The 19,102-nt window shown below is 44.2% G+C and overlaps 1 protein-coding gene across 1 annotated transcript in view; it reads left to right on the top strand.

The window, feature by feature from the left end:
• Nucleotides 1–14,507, top strand: part of LOC138579797 (olfactory receptor 1G1-like) — a 64,903-nt gene extending 50,396 nt beyond the window's left edge. Inside the window, exons 2-3 of the mRNA XM_069650026.1 lie at nucleotides 11,715–11,801; nucleotides 14,460–14,507. Of these exons, the coding sequence (XP_069506127.1) occupies nucleotides 11,715–11,801; nucleotides 14,460–14,507 (135 nt within the window). The remainder of the gene's footprint in view (nucleotides 1–11,714; nucleotides 11,802–14,459) is intronic.
• The last annotated feature ends 4,595 nt before the right edge of the window (nucleotides 14,508–19,102 follow it).

The raw sequence follows: 19,102 nt of genomic DNA, 5'->3' as shown, positions 1-19,102 counted from the left end.
GGCAGTCAGTAGCCAAGAGACAATTAGGTGTGTCAGGGGCATAGCGCTTGCGTCTTTGTGAAACAATCACTGAACTGCCTGCAGCTTGCCTAATGCAGCAGTGAGTGGAAAAGGAGAATGCGGACTGGTGGGTGACCCTGCAATCACCTCCCCGCAGGTGGTCGGCAAGACATCTCTTTTCCTGTTCAGCAGGTCAGGAGAACATGATGGCTTCCACAATGAGCAAACAAAAGCACTGTTTAAATAAACATTTGTGGTCTTTGTTTCCAAAGAGTAGGGGGCGGGCTGGGCACCTTTGTGTCTCTGAAGCGGGCTCCCTATGGCTCATAAAAGGGACTCAAGTATGGTCGACATTTGATGATAAGCTTCAAACAGGAGCGGGTCTTGGGGCACCAATCATCCCCAGCCCCCACCAGGTTCAAATGCGGAGTACAGGAGGACATCACTACTGCCACACTGGCAGTTTCCTTTTTTCAGCAGTGAGTGGATATCACTATGCCATTGAGGCTGGGTGCAGCCACGTGAACCTAATGTAGGAACTAGGTAAGGGAATTTAAAGACACCGTCAGCCTACAGGAGCTCGGGTCTGTGAGGGGCAAGGGCATTATATGTTAAGTAGAGAAGGTGCTGTTATTAGTATTTTGAATCATGTGGTGTAAATGGGAGCCGACAGAAGCTCAGATTCCGACGTGGTTGCTGTCCTGCTTCTGCCAGGTCACGGTGTGAGTGCCTTATGAAGGGGGATGGGGGCAAGACTGTGCTTTGGGAGCAGACAGATCGGTCACTGCAGATAGCCCCGGGTCAGCCGGAGATGCTCCTGCAGTCACATCCAGCGCTGTTTACTCGCTTTTCATTAATAGAGCAGAGAGGGGCCCATGCTGCTCCAGAGGTGCTGAGAAAGGAGGCAGTGAAAAATGCTCAACCCGGCACCAGAGGCCATCAATGACATTTGTGATGTCATCTTTAATGGCCTGGGTGTTAGTCTTAGCAGTGCACGGTGGTGGCGTGAGTTATGGTTGTTTAGCTTCCCATAACTGGCACATTTCTGGGGTTTTTCAATGTTACTTAACCATAAACCATAACGTCCCTTTAACAAAGTTTTTTCATTGAATTTCATAGGTTTTTATTAGTCCAACATAACCATAATGTCCCTTTAACAAAGTTTTTTCAGTGAATTTCAAGGGTTTTTATTAGTGCAACTTAACCATAACGTGCCCTTAACAAAGTTTTTTCATTGAATTTCATAGGTTTTTACCAGCGCATGCTATTTCCCTACAACTTACTAATATCATACTTACCCAATATAGCAATGTTTGTGTCCAATTTACAAAGTGTCACCTTAAAACTCTGCCATTTCCCACCTTCTAGAATCATGTTTAACACTTCCATACAAGTTTTGCAACTATTTCCAACTAGTTTTGCATCCGTAGACGTCTACGAACATTTGACTTCATAGCAGACCTTCCGGTCAGTGCCACATGACCATACGCTGCCGCGTGGCATGATGAGGTGTCCGAGAACCCGTCCGCACTTCACAATAAGATCTCTGCTGGCGCATTTCTGGGGGTTTCCGGTTTTACTTAAAACCATAACATCCCTTTGACAATGTTTTTTCATTGAATGTTATAGGTTTTTATTAGTGCAACTTAACAATAACGTCCCTTTAAGAAAGTTTTTTCATTGAATGTCATAGGTTTTTATTAGTGCAACTTAACCATAACGCCCCTTTAACAAAGCTTTTTCAGTGAATTTCATGGGTTTTTACCAGTGCATGCTATTTTCGTTAAACGTATTAATATCATACTTACCCAATATAGCAATATGTGTGTCCCATTTACGAAGTGTCACCTTAAAACTCTGCCATTTCCCACATTCTGGAATCATTTTTAAAACTTCTATACACTTTTTGCAACTATTTCAACTAGTTTTGCATCCGTAGATGTCTACGAACATCTGACTTCATAGCAGCCCTTCATGACAGTGGTACATGACCATACGCTGCAGCGTGGCATGATGGCATGTCTGAGAACCTGTCCACACTTCATGATAAGATCTGCTTTGCGGACAGTTCAGAACTGCATTTTCTATTGATCTAGTAACTTTCAACTTCAAAATTTCACTTGCACAGCTCCAACACCTATTCCTACTCATTATCCATTAACAATCTAGTACACAGTACATACTTTTAGCAAAACTGCTATTTATCTTAAAATGGCATCAGCTAATGCCATCCCTCCTCCCCAAGAGCCACCACCACTGCTGTAATCAAGGACGATGACAAACGCTGCTCCCTACCTTAGAAATAACACACGTGAAACATTTTCCCTTGTCCACCTACCCCTCCATGTTAGTGTTTGGTTCCTCTTCCCTCACCCATTTTAGGTTCTCTGCTCTCCTGCCAAAAAAAAAAGAAAAACAACAAAAGACATTCCTTTAGGAACCACCTTTCATAGTTAAAAAATAGAACTTAAAAAAAGCATGTTTATATTTCTCAGTAAAGTACATAGGGCCTCATTACGACCCTGGCGGTAAGGGGTTAGCGCCAGCGTTAGCTGCGCCGACCCCTTACCGCCAATTACGAGGTCCCTTAGCGCCATGGCGCTTTTAACACCTGCTTTTAGCAGGTGTTAAAATCCATGGCGCTAAGGGACCATGGAGTTAATTACGCCACCGTAATTTACGGTGGCGTAATTAACGCCTTCCCCACTCCCATTATGCCCTATGGGGCAAAAATGGGAATGGGGAAGGGTAAATGGGGATTGGGGACTTACCGCCCCGCCGACCTCGGAATGGGGCGGTAAGTCCGCCAACCACCATGGCGTAAACGTAGTTTACGCCATGGTGGTAAAGTCACGGCCCAGGCGGTAACTTACCGCCTGGGTCGTAATGAGGCCCATAGACTCAATGAGATTTTCTAACATTTCCATTTGCATTTTGTGTTATGCTAATGGGAATATGGTGGCGTTCATCCTCCGTTCCAGGGACTGGAACGGTGGATACCCGCCCAGCAGCCCAAGTTATCAGCCCAAGTGAAGCGAGGGTGGATAACAATGTCTCTATACCATTATCCCCCCATTCTAGCCCCTGAAATGGGGGATGAAGGCCATTAGCAGCCTTGGTTCCCAAAGCGGGAAACCAGGGTGCTAAAAATGAGGATTTTTCTTCCTACACCAGGACGCCTGCGGGATCCCTATGTAGGAAGGAAAATCCTTTTCCAAGATGGCCTCTGTGGAAAGGGAAGGCGAGGGTTCCATACATGGCCGCCCCTCTTCACTTTCCATGGCAGCCTGCAGAAGGCAGATCTATCCTAATTTCGAATAATTTTACCACAAAGCCAGTCCCAGGTGGAGATGGCCTCTTTAATCCTCTGTGTTGTCCCCTGTGGGCATGGCCAGTAGCCAGATTGTCTGGATCATGACCATATTCCATGACCCGGAAAATCTGGCCACTGCCCATGGCCACAGGCTACCACTCAGTCACTAAAGATATACCGCTATTTTTTGTAGTTACATTATGAGACTTGTCAAATAATAAAACACTGGCACATTAGCAAAACCATGCTTGTAGGTCCTTGCCAATGCTCCTTACGCAAGTTTGCTGAACATCCACCCATGTTTTATTTTTTCAAAAGTGTCAAATGTATGCACATACAATCGTCATATAACTTAGCCCCCACTTGACAAAATCCATTCAGACTTTACGAAAACATCTGTATCTAGAGCTATAATCTTTTTGCAAACCTTTGTGTAGATTTGTCAAATGGCACCAAATTTAAAAGCCTTTACAATATTTTGGGCCCCGCTCTCATTTTGCTCCCTCTTCACAAAATCCCACGAAACTTCACAAAAACATTCATATATAAATGTATTATCAGTTTCCCAAATTAAGTCTAGAATTGTCAAATGGCACCTCCTTTATAAGCCTTTACATTATTTTGGGACCCCCCTCTAATGTTGCCCCTTCATGACAGAATCCCACCAAACTTTGCATACTCACTCAGAATCAGGTCAGAAATATACATGCAATATTTCATGCAGTTCCATTAAGTGGCGCCAAAGCTATATCCAAAAACTGCATTTCACCAACGCTGTAATACTGAGGTGTTTGCAAACTTTTCAGGATTGTTTACGAACACCCGGACTTTTGCGGCAAAAAATACCCACTCTTCACCATCCCATCAGCGAACACGTTGCATGGCCTCGGACATGATGCAAGCCGATTAACCAATCGGTGTCCTGTCCGCGGAGAGAACATGGAAATGTGTCCCCGGAGAGAACATAGAAATCACAAATGTTTTGTGACCTACTTTTTGGTTGTTTTATAAAAATACCTACTGGACAAACTTTCACCAAATTTACAAAAGCACGCTTTCGCGACCAAGCCGCTGCTCCTGCCGCAAATTTGGTGAAAATCCGTCCAGCGGTTTCTTCTGTAGGCGTGAGCAAAGTTTTTTCCCCATTTAGTCTATGGGAAAACAAGAAATGTGGGAACCCCCTATAACTTTGCCCCCCCTGGACAAACTTCACCAAACTTCGCAAAAGCAATCAGAGTGGACCATATATTTATTTTGCAAAGATTGGTGTGGATTCGTCCAGGGGGAGCAAAGTTATAAGCCCCCCAAAAAGTGCTCTTCCTATACGTTTAGCAACTTAACCATAACTACACGGCCATTACCGTGGGCCGAGTAATATATACATGCTGGTCAGCCTTCAGCATCTTCAATTCTGCTTCTACAATATTGTTCAACATATGTAAGTCCTGAACCTTAGCTCAACTACTTGAACCTTATGCTTTGTTCACAGAATATATAGCTGTGTTAAGTTTTCTAAAGTTAGTGCTCTTAGATTGCACTAGGCATGCAAAGATTTGTTTTACCAAACAGTTTTTGCTCATGATTTGAAATGTATTTGTGAAGTCATTGAGTGCCCATTTGTGTTGACACGCTTTTCGGCCACCTAAGCCTTTTTCAAAACTGAGCTCAATAATATTACACTTTCATAGTTCATGTGAATAAATCTGAATATGAATAAATCATATTCTGTATGAATTAAATTCACATGTATGTACACATTATTGGTAATGTGGACAGAGAGAAAGGAATTGGTGTTAAGTAGGATTGGTAGGAAGAGAGAGACAGTACCATACACCATTAATTATACTGTTCTTTTGATTACAAAATAATTTTAAATTTACAAATGTCTAGATTATTTGGTGTAGCGATGCACATAGCAATAGCATACTTATGTTTACTATATACCATTGTCAATTCTTTATATTTGTTCTTTCGACCTTCCCAAAGTGACTTCCCAGAGTGAATGAATTCATGTCACATGTCACCTGAATCCAACAGGATAGCAAAACAATTCAAATTAACTTAGCATTCACTAGATATATTCATGACTCCAAAGAATTGCACCTTTTAGTGCCACTTTCAGTTTCAATGTGATCTTGATCCCAAATGTAAAAACGTTATCAATGGCCCATATAGAGACTACTACTTACCACCATCATCCTTGAAAATGTCCTTGAAATTCTGTATACAGTTTAGAAAGGATGATTTCTCCAACTTTTATATCAGGTATAGTTCCCTAGGTCCTGTAAAAAATGTTTTTCCACCTATTCAATTAAGATAACCTTTATCTATATATTTCTTAAGTACTTAGCTGACCTAAAAACGTCCCTCTACACCTTAATCACTGATTGGTTAGGTCTCCTCTCTACCGTATAACACATTCACTTTTCATATTGTCCTTATTGTTCAAAAAAGGCATAGTAAAGGGCCCCTTATAGCAATTACCTCATCCCTTTGCCTCTAATGAGGCTCCCCAAGCATTGCATGTGCAGACCCGTGCTACGGACGCCATTCCTGATTAAATGCCTATAAACAAATAGTGACATCACACTTTTTACGTGCATAGTCATATTGTTCCCGCATCCCCACGACCATGTTATGGGAAAGCTCACTGTACTCCCAAACCCCATAGTGCCAACTAGCCTTCTTTAATCTTAATTACTACAAGTTTTAGTAGGGTCTAATGTCTCAATCTAAAATGTATCCTTGAATCAGTACATTAATTATATATTGTCAAACTACATGCTACCAACTACTCTTCCTTGTTATTTTCAGATATAAATTATGCTGACACCAAAAATTCAAACTAAAGCATATCCTTACGCCACTAGATTACACAAATAGCTCGTAAATACAAACATGTATTTGGATCTTGCCTCTCCTTTGTATTAACGTTAATGCTCCTGCTGGTGTATATATGAAAAAGGTTTCATGTTCATCAGCGAACCCCGTATTTAAACCAACAACACATTTCAGCAGTGGTGGTCTTCAAATACATTTAAGCAGAAATAAAATTCATCAGAATCTCTAAATATCATATTTTTACAAGTGCATAGTTAGTAACCTCCACCTCACAAAATTAATGTGAAGCCTGCAACTCATCTGGTCCAGTGAGAGGCAGAGAGGCTTCTTGGTGATAGGGGGAAGGAAGCGGCAACCTACATGACAGGAGTTGCGTCGACATGTCAGTACAAGCGAGAGATGAAAAAAAGGTTACAAGGATAGTGGTGAGGGATCGTCATATTAAGAACCCCCCCATCACCCACTATCACAAATAGACTGTGCTGTCCTCAAAGTTCAACAAAGCAGAAACAGGTGCAATCAAATTGCACAATATGCCGTCTCAATGGTGCCTTATTTGAACTTGACAGGTGCAAGATGTGCGGGATAGACAGATATAAGAAGAAACAGAAGGAACTACTCAACTAGTCTTAGACAGCCAATCTGATCAATCGACTCAATCCACTCTACCTACTCTAACCACAAGAAACACTTGTGTACAGGAACGTTATGCATTACTTATCATATCATATCACATGCAGCCCATGGGTTCCATAGGTTCTGTGGGTTCCAGCAAAAGCCTTCAGAGGCCAATTCCAGAGGAGCCACATAGGTGCTGCTTTCTTCTTGATCCCCAACTATTTGTGATAAGTAACTGCAGGACCCAACGCTCACTAGAGGTACTTCGTTTTAGCTGAGCCGAGTTGATGGGTGTCAGGATGTCAAGTTCTCAGTAACCAGTTACCTGTGAAGGCACACCCCTGAATGCTCCAACAAGAGAGAATAAACCTGCTAGGGAAGAAAGGTCCAAGTCGATCTTGTAAGGATAAACAATTTAATCTCACATGCAGATGAGAGCAACAGCAAAAATCTCTGCTGCTAAGAACGTTCAGCCGCAAAGTGGTGAAAGCAGAATCTTATAAAGGAAAACATTGTCAGAACTGATGCAATACATACAGTAAAACATGTAATACCTCTACCCATAAGTGATGGCAGCTTATTGGTCTAAGCCCAATCCATCCGTCTTCCATCACGTGGGCGCTGCGGGGCTCATCTTCTTCTCATGGCGAAGATCGGAAAACACATTAATTATACTCCTATTATACAGCTGGTTGTGTCACTCATACTGTGCACCTGGCAGGCCTTAAGACAGATACACAAAGGTTCTCTGGCACTCTAACCTTCACACACACATTTTGCTCACTGCCTCTGCAACATCTGATCTGATAACAAGGTCTCCACCCTCTTTTGAACTATAATTTATACATCCCAGCACCTCGCAAAACAAATCACACAATTGTCGCTTCAACGATATGTTCTTTGAAGATTTCAGGACTTGTTACTTTGGGGTTGGTGGTCAAAGGGCACCTGGTGCCATGGAATTCGGGGATTTTAGGGATTAGTCAGTTATATGGGCTATAACTCTTGGTCACCCGGGAATGGGCTGGGTCATGCTTTGGCCAGTGTGAGATAACATGCACACCAGGCGCCGGCCTCTGATCATGGCCTTATAGGGCACATTTGTCTTGAGTGAAAAACACATCTTTCCAACACTTTTGGAACAAAGAATAGACAGTGTGGCGGGTGGGGGTGCAAACTGTCCTCATGGGAGCTCGGGCATGACAGAAGTTTTCTGTTTGCTCATGGATATGGGTCTAGTGCATGCAATGCTGCATTTACCATGCAGGCCTTCCCTTCCACCTAGGATTACTAATATCTACGCAAAATAGCAATGCCGCCCACGCCTTGGGCCTCACCATGTCATTAATCTATAATTGGCTATATTAACATGGGGTCTTGCTGGACGGGAAGGTGTCTCTCTCACTGCTCTCCATCCGTCCTGGCTCATCACAGTGCCTCAAATGCATCTTGCTTTACTTTAAAGCGCTTAGGCTGGCCCCCCTTCCCACACCGGTTACTTAGCATGCTCTCAGTAGCACCGTTGTCTGTATAAACAGAGCAAAGGGACGGCTAAAGCTGTGCTGGGCTGCACAAGACTGAGTGGATGCAGGACTAAGCTGTACTAAAAAGTTGCAGCAGCATGAGAAGGAGAAGAAGAAATCACAAGCAGTGGCTGGATGTCAACGTTATGAGCCCCAGGTGGTGAGCTGCGAGGACTGCTGGGCTGGTCAGGTGAAAACTCCTCTTCCTCGTCACAAAGAGCAACAAAAACAGCCCGCTCTCTGGCCCGCTCTGCTCCATTTCTTGGGCTGGATATCAACTCTTTAACTCAGACTTTCCTTAGTTTTGTTTCAGGTTAGGAAATCCCACCTTAGTAGAGTGCAAGGTAGGCCTTCTAATATCCTGACATTTGATTTAATAAAGTATCTTACTTTGAACTTTAAGTCTGTTGTCGGTGTCTTACTTCATGATGCCTTCACATAAAAAACAATAATAAAAACATGCTTACTTACACAATGGTGTAGACCCTTACTCTCTCTCGAGACGAGGGCATTCAACCCTCCACACGTCCCATTCTAGGACAGAGGTATACCTGGTCCTTTCCACTCCGGACCATCACCTCCAGAATGGCTAATTTCCCTTACCTACTGAGTCCCTCAGCAGCTTTGCTGGATTTCTAGGATACATTTTTTTCACCTGGTAAGAGTATGAGCCTTTTCTTGCCACTCTTACATGTGGTTTGCCATATGTGTTACTTTCTTTGTGTTCATAGACTGTGGAGCCTCACCTACTCCATAGGCATCATCTTTTTACTGTGTGTCACACAGCAACTTTAGTGCAGTGACACAGGGTTGTGTTTTTTCAGACTTCCCACATTAAACTCCATATTCCAGGACTGACTACTGTCTCCCAGAACATGTAAAGTTGCCATTGACTTTATTAGTCTCTTTTTAAAATACAGACCCAGTACATAGAGTACTGGAAAGGGTTAATAGTTATCTCTTTTTTTCTGTCTCTCTTTGAACATTATTTTGTTCCCCTTTCATTAAGATTTGGCTGGTGGCAGTGGTATCTACCACATTTTTCCTACCGTGGTTTATTTGTATAGCCTTGGTACTGTTTTAGGCTATCGTTGTAGCCTCAAACTTAAATCCGCTGGACCCCATTTACTTTTATTTGGTTCAGGTTGGGTTTATTCGCCATTTCTTTTTGTAAAGGTCTTTCTCGTGTTTTAGTCTGCCAGGTTTGGTTCCTTTGTTCGCCGCCCTTTAGCAGGCCCTCCTTAGGCACCCGAAATTCTGGGTAGGCAGGATGTGAGGGAGGGGTTTTAGGACCCCTGCCAAGGGTTCCCTTGCAAACTCAAGTCACACTCCTGTTTGATTGGCTAGGTGACTGTCCTGCCAGGACAGCCAACCTGCTGTGTGATTGACAGCCAGGCTATGTGAATGGGGGAAAACTGCATAAACAGCAGGTCTCTGGGACAAAGAAGGCAGAGTCGCCATTGGATCGAGAGAACTGAAGAGAAGCTGAAAGAAGAGGACCACTACCATGACTGAACCTCCCGGTGAAGCCCTGCTGTGGGTGCGAATCTCCAAACTTCCACGACAGAGAAGATCAGCAAGGAATCTTCTTCCCTTGAGCTGATGGGACCAACCAGTTCGTCAAACACCAAGCAAGTCCTCCCTCCCCTGATCGAATTTGCTGTGCATCGCTGAAGTGAACCGGATAGCCAGGAGGCTGGGACCCTGTTTGGGTGTTGAGGAGCGCATTTTTTATTTGTTGCTTTTCTCTGCTGCTGGTTTCTTCCCTGGGCAGTGCAGGATACTTTGTGTCAGTCTGACAGTTGCTTCAGGAACCATGAGCCTGCAGGACATGCCAGGAACTTCTGCTCAGCTACAACCTTCTTCTTCATTTGAAGTTAATCCTTTCCTGGATAGGCAGCCAATGCACCTCCTTTGTTGCTGCTGAGATGTGGTCTCTTTGTGAGATATTAAGTGCTGAGCGTAGCACATTGTTTTGGATTACCTGCATTTTGCATATGTTCTTCTTGGAGGTGCCTGCAAATAGGGAATTGCAGTAGTCAAGTCTTGCACCAGTTATCGATCTTGCAATGGACAAACAGCTTGTCTGTGCGAGGAATTGCTGTGCTGCCTTGAAACGTGTGCCCGTGTACACTGCTGAAAAGGTGATTGCATTGACTTGTTTTGAGAGGGAGAGGCTGGCATCCAGGTGCATCCCAAAGTTTTCACGGATAAAGAGACTGGGATTTTTATGCCATAAATCAGGAAAGATGAGTAAGCAGGGGAGAGTTTCTTCAGCATTGCAGGTGATCCCACTGCCAGAATATCTGTAGAAGTCTATCTGAAATGAAAGGTTAAGGTGGTCTTGCTTGGGGGAAGGAGGTGGATGGAACAGGTAGTGGGTGCCCTGGATTTCATGAGATGTTGTTTGAATAAAATGTTCTCCTGTAGTAAATGTAATTTGTCTTTCATAGCCATTTGGATGCTGGAGCACCACATCTTTCTTGATAGTGGATGGAGGGTCAGCAGGGATTTCAAGTTCTCTAAGAATGCAGAGGATTTCCTAGGGAGTTAGAGCTGGCATTTGTAATTCTGGTGTTATAAGCAGATGATTTTGCTGCTATGATGGCTAGTTTGTATTCTCTAGCAGTTTAGTTAAGTGCAAATCGGGTGGTCTTAGCTGATGCTTTTTTACAAGCAGCTTCTTGTAACGCTCACCTGGTATCCACGGGGACATCACTCAGCCTGTTCTGACCTCTTACGACCTCGAACCCTTCTATGGAGTCTACTCGACTGGAGACTGGGCCTGAAACACAGGATTGGTAGAGTTTAACTCCATATTGTCTCTGTGTGCTTGAGCCTCTTCTTCCCCGGGGTCCAACCCTTCCCTTTGATCCACAGCTGACCTTGTTTTCTTGGAAAGTGTGCTCTCCGTCCTGCTTTCAGCGCAGGGGCGCATTGATTGATTCAGGCTTGTTGCTGCCTAGTTACTTCACTGGCAAGAGTCCAACAGGTAAGTATAATGAGTCTTTTGAACAGTTCTCTAACTTCGTTCCTTTCCTTCCTTAGATGATGGCCGGGTCCGGAGATGGCGAGGTGCTGCTGAGATGAGTAGCGCTGAAGGTGACTGAGAACGCGATGCGCGATGCAACCCTTTCTAATTTGTACTGAACTGAGTTCTTTTTCTGTGCCTTTTAGGTGCCGCGACTTTTCAGCGTGGATGCCGGTTATGAAGAAATGCGGTGAGTAAGCGCGGTATGCAGCGTCTCTAGATGTTTCCACGCTAACCTGGAGTGTCTTTTCCCACTTGCAGATGGATGAGAAGTTCCGGAGACAGAGATTCAGGTAAGCGTTTGAAGCTTGTACAGTCTTTAAAAATAAGCAAGGATTTGCTGAATGCTTACTAATGCCTTTTTTCTGTTCTTTTCCCTTTTCCTTAGGAAGCGTTGTGCCGGAATAGGAATGACACCGCCGAAGATGCCCGCAGAACAGAAGAAGTGCTGAATGATGGGCAGAAGCGCCGCAAGGTAAGGCTGTTCCTAACGGTTTTCTTGTTCTTGCAGGAGCTGAGCGCAGAAGATGCAGGCCTACTGGAGACCGATCTGAACACGGTGAGTGTCACGTTGCAGGTGCAGAAAACACAAAGCATGTTTCTCAGCCTGGGCGTGGCTTAAATAGTCTCTGGGTATCCCAGGTGACTCTGGGCTGAACCACACCCAAAATACTAGACTGCACATGCAGTTCTGGGAACCGAAATATGTGGGGGCATCCATCTTGTCCCCCTCAATTCACTACAAGTCCAGTGCCCAATGTTATCCTATGGGAGTAAGTGAGTCTGGTGCCACAAGCGCCAAGTCTGACTCCAAGTGGGTCTTTGGAGGGATGGAGAGGCCCTTGAGGGCCATGTAGGTGATCGTGGCCTGGCTCCAGTCTGACATCTTGGAGGGCTGGGGACATAAGGGGCAGGAATCATGACACGTCTACTTCGGAGTGTCAGAATAGAGGTCTTTTAGTTTGTTAGTGCCTAAGGAGCCAATATATTCCTGGCTGAGGGGTGTGCGATAGGAGTAGATGCTTTCTTTAGACATCTCTTGGGCACTGCACATCCACATAGGTGGGAGAGCCTGTGCTGCATGCTGGGGAGTCTTGGAAGATAGGTAAGTGAAGGAGAGGATGTGGGGATGCGACCAGGGGCCCGGGGTGTTAGCAGAGATAGTAATCTGAGTATTAAGGTCAGCTACCCAATCCAGAGTCCTAGCTTTGTTGTGCGTAGGGGGCTCTAACACAATGTATAAATCCCAGGTCAGTGAGTTTGCAAAGGAAGTGGCATGATGCTCTGTCCGGTCATTGAGTGCAAGTGTATAATCCCCTACTATAATTGATCTAGAAGTGGGCTTACTGCTGCTCCCTATAGATTGTGGGCGTTCGTCTTCAAAGGAGCCAATAGGGCCAAGTGGGTGATAGATGATGTGGATATCAAAGGAGCTTGTTGGTGAAGAGGTGAGTTTAATTGAGGACAACTCGTAATTGTCTGCCATAGGCATAGCAATGGATCTCATGGGTAGGGTGTCTCTAAAGATAAGGGCAGCCCCCCTCCTCTGGCATCATGTCTATCACTTCTTAGGATGGTAAAGCTGCCTGGTATAGATAGCGAAAGGGCTGTGATGGAGGATTGGTGTACTCAAGTTTCTTAAATATCTAATATTTCCAGTTTGTGTACAGTTATCAAGTCATTGATGTCAAGGGCTTGGGCGGGGATAGATCTGGCATTAATGAGGGTTGCTTTGGAAAGGGAAGGGGCATCAGCTACTGGGTAGGTAGGGCAGGATGGGCCAGTAAGGGGTTCCTTTGGCTGCACAGTATGCTTATAATCACATTTCCCATTGATTGTCATGGCCTTTTTCTGGGACGACTCCCTGACCAAGTCCAAGGGGTAATGGATGTGGTGAGACTTCTTAGGGGGGGCAGCATGTGCGGGATTACCACTGCTCAATCTGCCCTCCATGGCAGGTTTTGCTGGATGGTTCAAGTATGAAGGCTTAGATCTGAGGCCTAGGCTGGCATCTCGGTGTTGGCAGGGAGCCAAGGTGGGCTTGTTTTTAGTGTCCTGCAACCTATCCGGCTATTTCTGAATGCAAATGCAGGTGGCGGGGTCGAGATGTACTTGTGTGCCACCATTGTTGGAGTGTTGCATGCACGTGAGCGTTTTCTTGCTATGGCAGTCTGGCCAGCGGGTGAGAGTTGGAGTCTAGGCACCTTTTAGGGTGAACGTTAGTCCCTGAGTTGTTGCTTGTGACCTGGTGACATGGGTGCTGAGTTAGCGCACTACTTTCTCCAGTGCCATATGTACCAAGCTCAGAACTGGGTTGAGTACTCGGTTGGAGTGCTAATTTGAGAATCGGCCATAATTGGAGCGTTGCATGCAGGTGAGCGTTTCCTTGCAATGTATGGCGGTATGGCCAGCGGATAAGAGGTGGTGTATAAGCACCTTTTAGAGGGAACGTTAGTACCTGATTTGTTGCTTGTGACCTGGTGTTCAATGAATTCAGTGACGTCTTCCTCCAATGATCCATGTGTTAACTGTGTGTGTTGTCAGTAATTATTGTATCTTGTGTAACATGTTCACTTGTAGCTGGGGCGGTACATATATGTTAAGGAGACACACTTTTTCGCCCTGAAATTTTAAAGCAGATACTGTTATATTTTACTATTTTGGTTATTGACCATGGTGAGGACTTCCTGAGCAGTGTCATCACCCCTCTTGAGCCACGTGTATAGCCTGTATTGTACAACCTGGAATAGTAAGTACAGGAGAAGAAGTTGAAGTCTTGCCCCTGCAAATAAGTTTCATGAAGAAACACAATTTCTGGTTTAATTCAATTTAAATATCTCAGGAACACGCTGTGTGTGAGCTTTCCACACTGCCCATTACCATTAGGGGTCATGCGCGTTGAGTGCATTACAGCCATTGTCATTCATGATATTAGTTGAACATTATATTTTCCATACACTAAGCTGAGATATCTCAGTGTCACCTGCTTATGAACATTCAAACTGTTAAAGTTAAGTACAGCTAAGAAACGCTCCACCTTTACCCAACTCCAGCCCATAGCCCTTCAAATCTTGAAGTATCTGGCACCCAACCGACAACATTAAACATCAATGGCTGTTTTCAAATTCTGTAGGACGTGCCAGTCTTCCTGTCCCAGCTTCCATTACCGCACAAGTACTAAATGCATGCATGAGGGGCTGTACCATGTCCCTGGTTGGTCATTTCCTGGTATGGCTGCAATCTCTCATTAACCCTTTGCATGTCGGCCTGTTGGTAAATTGCCATGGTCACCATGCTCCACTTAAACTATGTATATGTTCAGGCAGTCATTTCATTGTCGTCCAGGACTGCCTTTCCTCTGACAGATTATGTTTCTGACCGGCCCATGGTCTACGCTGTTCATGTGCTCAAGGTGCAGTGAGGTGTGTGTCAATCCAATTCCAGGTATCTTGTGGATTTCCAAAGAAGTGTGCTTTGCCCTCATGGAAGATATTGAGGTTTTCCAGAAAGAATAATGCATATTTGATCTCCCAGGATTGCAGTTTCTTCTTGACTGCCTCGAAAGACTGCCTCGTTTTTTTACACCAACCTCGTGTAATCCAGGAATATGTTGACCATGGCACCATTATGTACAAGTGGGCCTTTCATATGGGCTGCTTGCAGAATTGCACTGCGGTCACAATATTTAGTAGTTTTCCCGACTATTGTGGTGGAGGCTTTCCTGGCACTTGGTGTGCCCTTTCTACTGAAAAAATTGGAGTGGCCCAAAGGGCCTACAATGACCAAAAAACATTTGTCCAAGAACATCTCCATGGAGGGGCCTTCTGCTATCTCCAGCATCCCAACTATGCTCAGGTTACGTGTCCTGGCCCTACCCTCAGCATGTTCCACCCCCTCTTGCAGGATCTTTGGTCTGGCCAAGAATGTCTGATAGTGGGCGTTTCATGGATTGAATCACGTCCTCAGTGTCTGATACCCTCTGTTCCACTATCCCCATCCTCGAGAATATGTTGTGAATATTCTGGCGGAGCAGTTCCACGTCTATCACACCGTATGATATAGATCTTAGATTCCCATACCATTCTTGAGCTATTTATGACCTGCATAACATCTGTGAGAGTCAAGCCATTGTGTCCTGTTTCTCGCTTGTCCGCAGCTTAATGCGTAGTCAGTTTGAGGGTGTCTTGGAGGGAATTAGCATATTGCTCCACTTTGGCATGGGTGCTCATCTTCTTTTGTTTTTCTTTAGCCATCATTAAATTATTGATGTGACCACTATGTCGTCACTCTGCACTAATGCGCAGTGTCCGCAATGGTAGTGTATCCGATTACTTACTATGCAATCTGCCGTGAGATGCATCCCGTCTGTATATAAGTGTTAGTGGTCCTTTTAAGATGTTTGCATTATTGTGGTAAAGGTTGACAGGTCTGTACCCTGACATGGTATCAGTAATAGTCTGTCAAGATGTCAAAGTATCCACAGAATGAACTGCATCCTCTGTAGGCCAGAAGACACTAAAAGCTTAAACCCCATGAGTGACCCACAGCAAGCTGTACGCATGGGCTTTGATACCCCCTGTGAGGTGATGGCATGAGGTTTTATGGGGCCATGATCAAAATTTGGGTGATTGCCCAGCCCGCAGCACCGCTAATACCAACCTACTCCATCTGAAATACACTCTCAGCTGGGCCACTGGTTCTGCACCCCCCCCCCCACCTGGTGCATTTCCATGTTCTGTACACAGGCCTTGCCAGCTAAATCGTTCAGATGGTCTCCGGCAGGAGAATCGGGTATCACAACCAAAGTTGGGGACATCGCTCCATCATTCGCTGGGCCACCCAGGCATTTGTCCCTCCATCACTGCTGCACACTGTTCTGGAATCCACCAGGACCAATGTGTGCCGCTAGCTGCATGGAAGCAGCCCGGCCTGGTGCTCTCTGTCAGCACCTCCTTATTGCGTAGCAGGCTGCCAGCCATTCTGGTATTACCCGTTCTAGACCGTGTCAGACATGCCCAATAAGCAGACAGTTCAAAAGCAATGATGGTGTCCAGATTGCCATTTTTTCCAGATCAAAAGTGTCTGAGGGGTTGCCAGATATCCTTGTCTGCAGTCTTAGGTCACCATTTTTCCATATAAATGAAGGATATTTTTGGTCCCACAGGGAGCTCAGATAAAGTGTGACTACATCCCTTGCCTTGCTGTTGTGCCCCCCGCTGTCCACCTAACTTGGACACTTTACACAGTTAGAACACCATTCTCTATCTCAAAACACACTTTTAAAGAATTGCATTTTGAATTCCTGAATTTCTGTTTGTTTTTCCTCCCACCTGTCATTCATGTCCATATTTGAATTGAGCATTGTTTTTGCTGTTTTGCAGGGATGGAATGGGATTAATAAGTATCTATATTTTTAAGAACCCAGTGTGGGCACCCATTTTATTTTGGTATGATATTGTTGATTGGATGCCTCTGTGCTTCATCAAAAAAATATAGCCTGCCCTCGGCCATTAATAACGTAATAGGAAAATGAGTTTGCTGAATTGAATTCAGTGACATTTTCTCATTTATCTTTGGATCACTTCTGCACTAGGTATGTGATGTTATGTTATTGTGCTTCATATCGTGCACTGGTGGAATTATCATGGTCTCCAGGCACTCTAGCAGATCTAAAAAGGAAGGAAGGGCGGGAGGGCTTAGTTAGTGGGATAGAGAGGGAAAGTGCTTCAGAGATTTGATGTTCTGTTGTTAGCTTCAGTTAAGAATAAACAGTCAAAGGGCCTCATTACAAGTATGGCGGTAAGGCAACAACGGTGCTGGTAGCGCTTCCGGCACCGTTGCTACCGTACCGCCATACTGCGAGTTCTGCTCGCGGGTGCCATTGCAGCCACCAGGTCTGACCTGGAGGCCGTACCGGCACCAGTGAACAAAACAGAACTGTAGCACTGCTACCATTATTAACGGTACCGGTGATACCATCATCCCCCAGGCTACCTCCAACCTATTAATGAGGCCCAATGTGTGCTGTTTTCTTTTTAGTTTGTAACGGTTAGGTCATGTATGCTGTATGCGTGTGTGTGTCGGATGAGTTGTGTGGAATTGGTTCAATTTTCTGTGGCATGTTGTGTATAGTTGGGTGTTGCTGAGTTTTTGCGTATTGTGGTGGTTTTAGGCTTCTTCACTGGTAGAATAAAGTGCGTTGTGTTTGGTGTTTGAGGGTGAGTATGCAGGATATTGGAACTTTTTTTAGGGTTTGTTAGTGATGGTAGTAGTCTTTGCCATTCGATTCAATGGTTATATTGGTCTGGCATGGTTCATATGGTGGTTTGTGTTAAAATGCTTCCTTTAGTTGGGGTATCCAGGTTTTGGTTCATTAGGTGTTAATGTTTCTCGTGTGGTGTGTTGGCTGTTTCCCTTTCACAGTGTTTCCTGTTTAGCTCAGTGAGTTAAAGAGACATATTTTTAGCAATTGTCTGAATTTTAGGTGGTCTTCTGTTTTTTGTATTTCCTTAGTGAGTGAATTCCAAAGTTTTGCCAGGATGCAGGAGAATGCTGATTCACCAAATTCCGCTGTGTGCATTGTTTTGGTTCAAGGCAAATGTTGTTGCTAGACCTGTGTGTTTGGATTGATTTGGAGATGGACATTTTCCTCTGCATTAATTAAGTTCCTTGGCTGTGGATTGCTCTGTGTGTTTTGTAGAAGATTCTTTTTTTGACTGTTATCCAGTTTAGGGTTCTCAGTGTTGGTGTGATGCATTCTCTCTTAGTGAGTCTGAGGGGTAGTCTTGCTGCTGTATTCTGTATTCATTGTAGTATTTTGGTAAGGTAGTCTAGCATTATGATATATATGCTGTTGGCGTAGTCTATTCTTGACATGACAAGAGAGATGACGGTGAGTGTTCCATGTGGGAAGGTGCAGAAAGCTAGTATCTGTTTGTTTGTGTGTAGGTAGAAGCACTTCTTTATTACTGCATTGACTTGCAGTTGAAGAGTTAATTTGCTGTTAATATTACAAGGTTTTAACCACTTTACAAGGTTCCCATTGGTTTTTCCATTTTGGTAGGCCCTGGAATGTGGTGGGAGTTGTGGTAGTGCTGGGTGGAATTTAAGAATCAGAAATCACCAATCTACACTGTAGTATTGCTGCGAAATAGTCAGATTGTCACCAGCCCCATATGCTGTGGCACCTTGCACAGGCATGGGAAGAAGTCAAAATATCTGAGGTACATCAATAATATCACACAAGCAGCTAACATCCACCTGTCTGCACAATCTATATATATATATATAAAACAAAGTCTGTGTTTGTTTGTTGGTTTGTATGTGGCGTTGCTCTTGGGGAAGTAACTCCTCATGAACAGATGTCTGGTATCATGAATTTTGCATATATTATTCTTTGCATATATTATTCTTTATTTCATTGCCAAATTAATTGAACTCTTTCTAGCTCGATAGGTCATCCCGTTCCCGAGATAATTAACTTTTTTTGGTTTTTCTGCATTACGGTATGTGGTGTTCCGCGCATCATCTACAGGGCGTTTTTTAGAATAGAATGGGTGTGTATTTCTTTTCATGGATTTCTTTTGCAATAAACTTGATACATGTTAATTTCACTAATTAATTGAACACCACATGTTTATTTACCTCTGAATTCCATTTTCAGTGTGTGTTTAGCAGCGACAATTGCCACCACTGCTAACAACACTGCAAATAATCAGAGTAAGCTTACAAATATGATATTCATGTGAGGATTTCTAATGGAGATAAATGAAAATG

This window comes from Ambystoma mexicanum, chromosome 3p (assembly GCF_040938575.1).
Source record: "Ambystoma mexicanum isolate Mex_15411 chromosome 3p, UKY_AmexF1_1, whole genome shotgun sequence".
In the NCBI taxonomy this organism is placed as follows: Eukaryota; Metazoa; Chordata; class Amphibia; order Caudata; family Ambystomatidae; genus Ambystoma; species Ambystoma mexicanum.
Note: the sequence above shows the minus strand (reverse complement) of the source record. Positions and strands in the feature narration are given on the sequence as shown.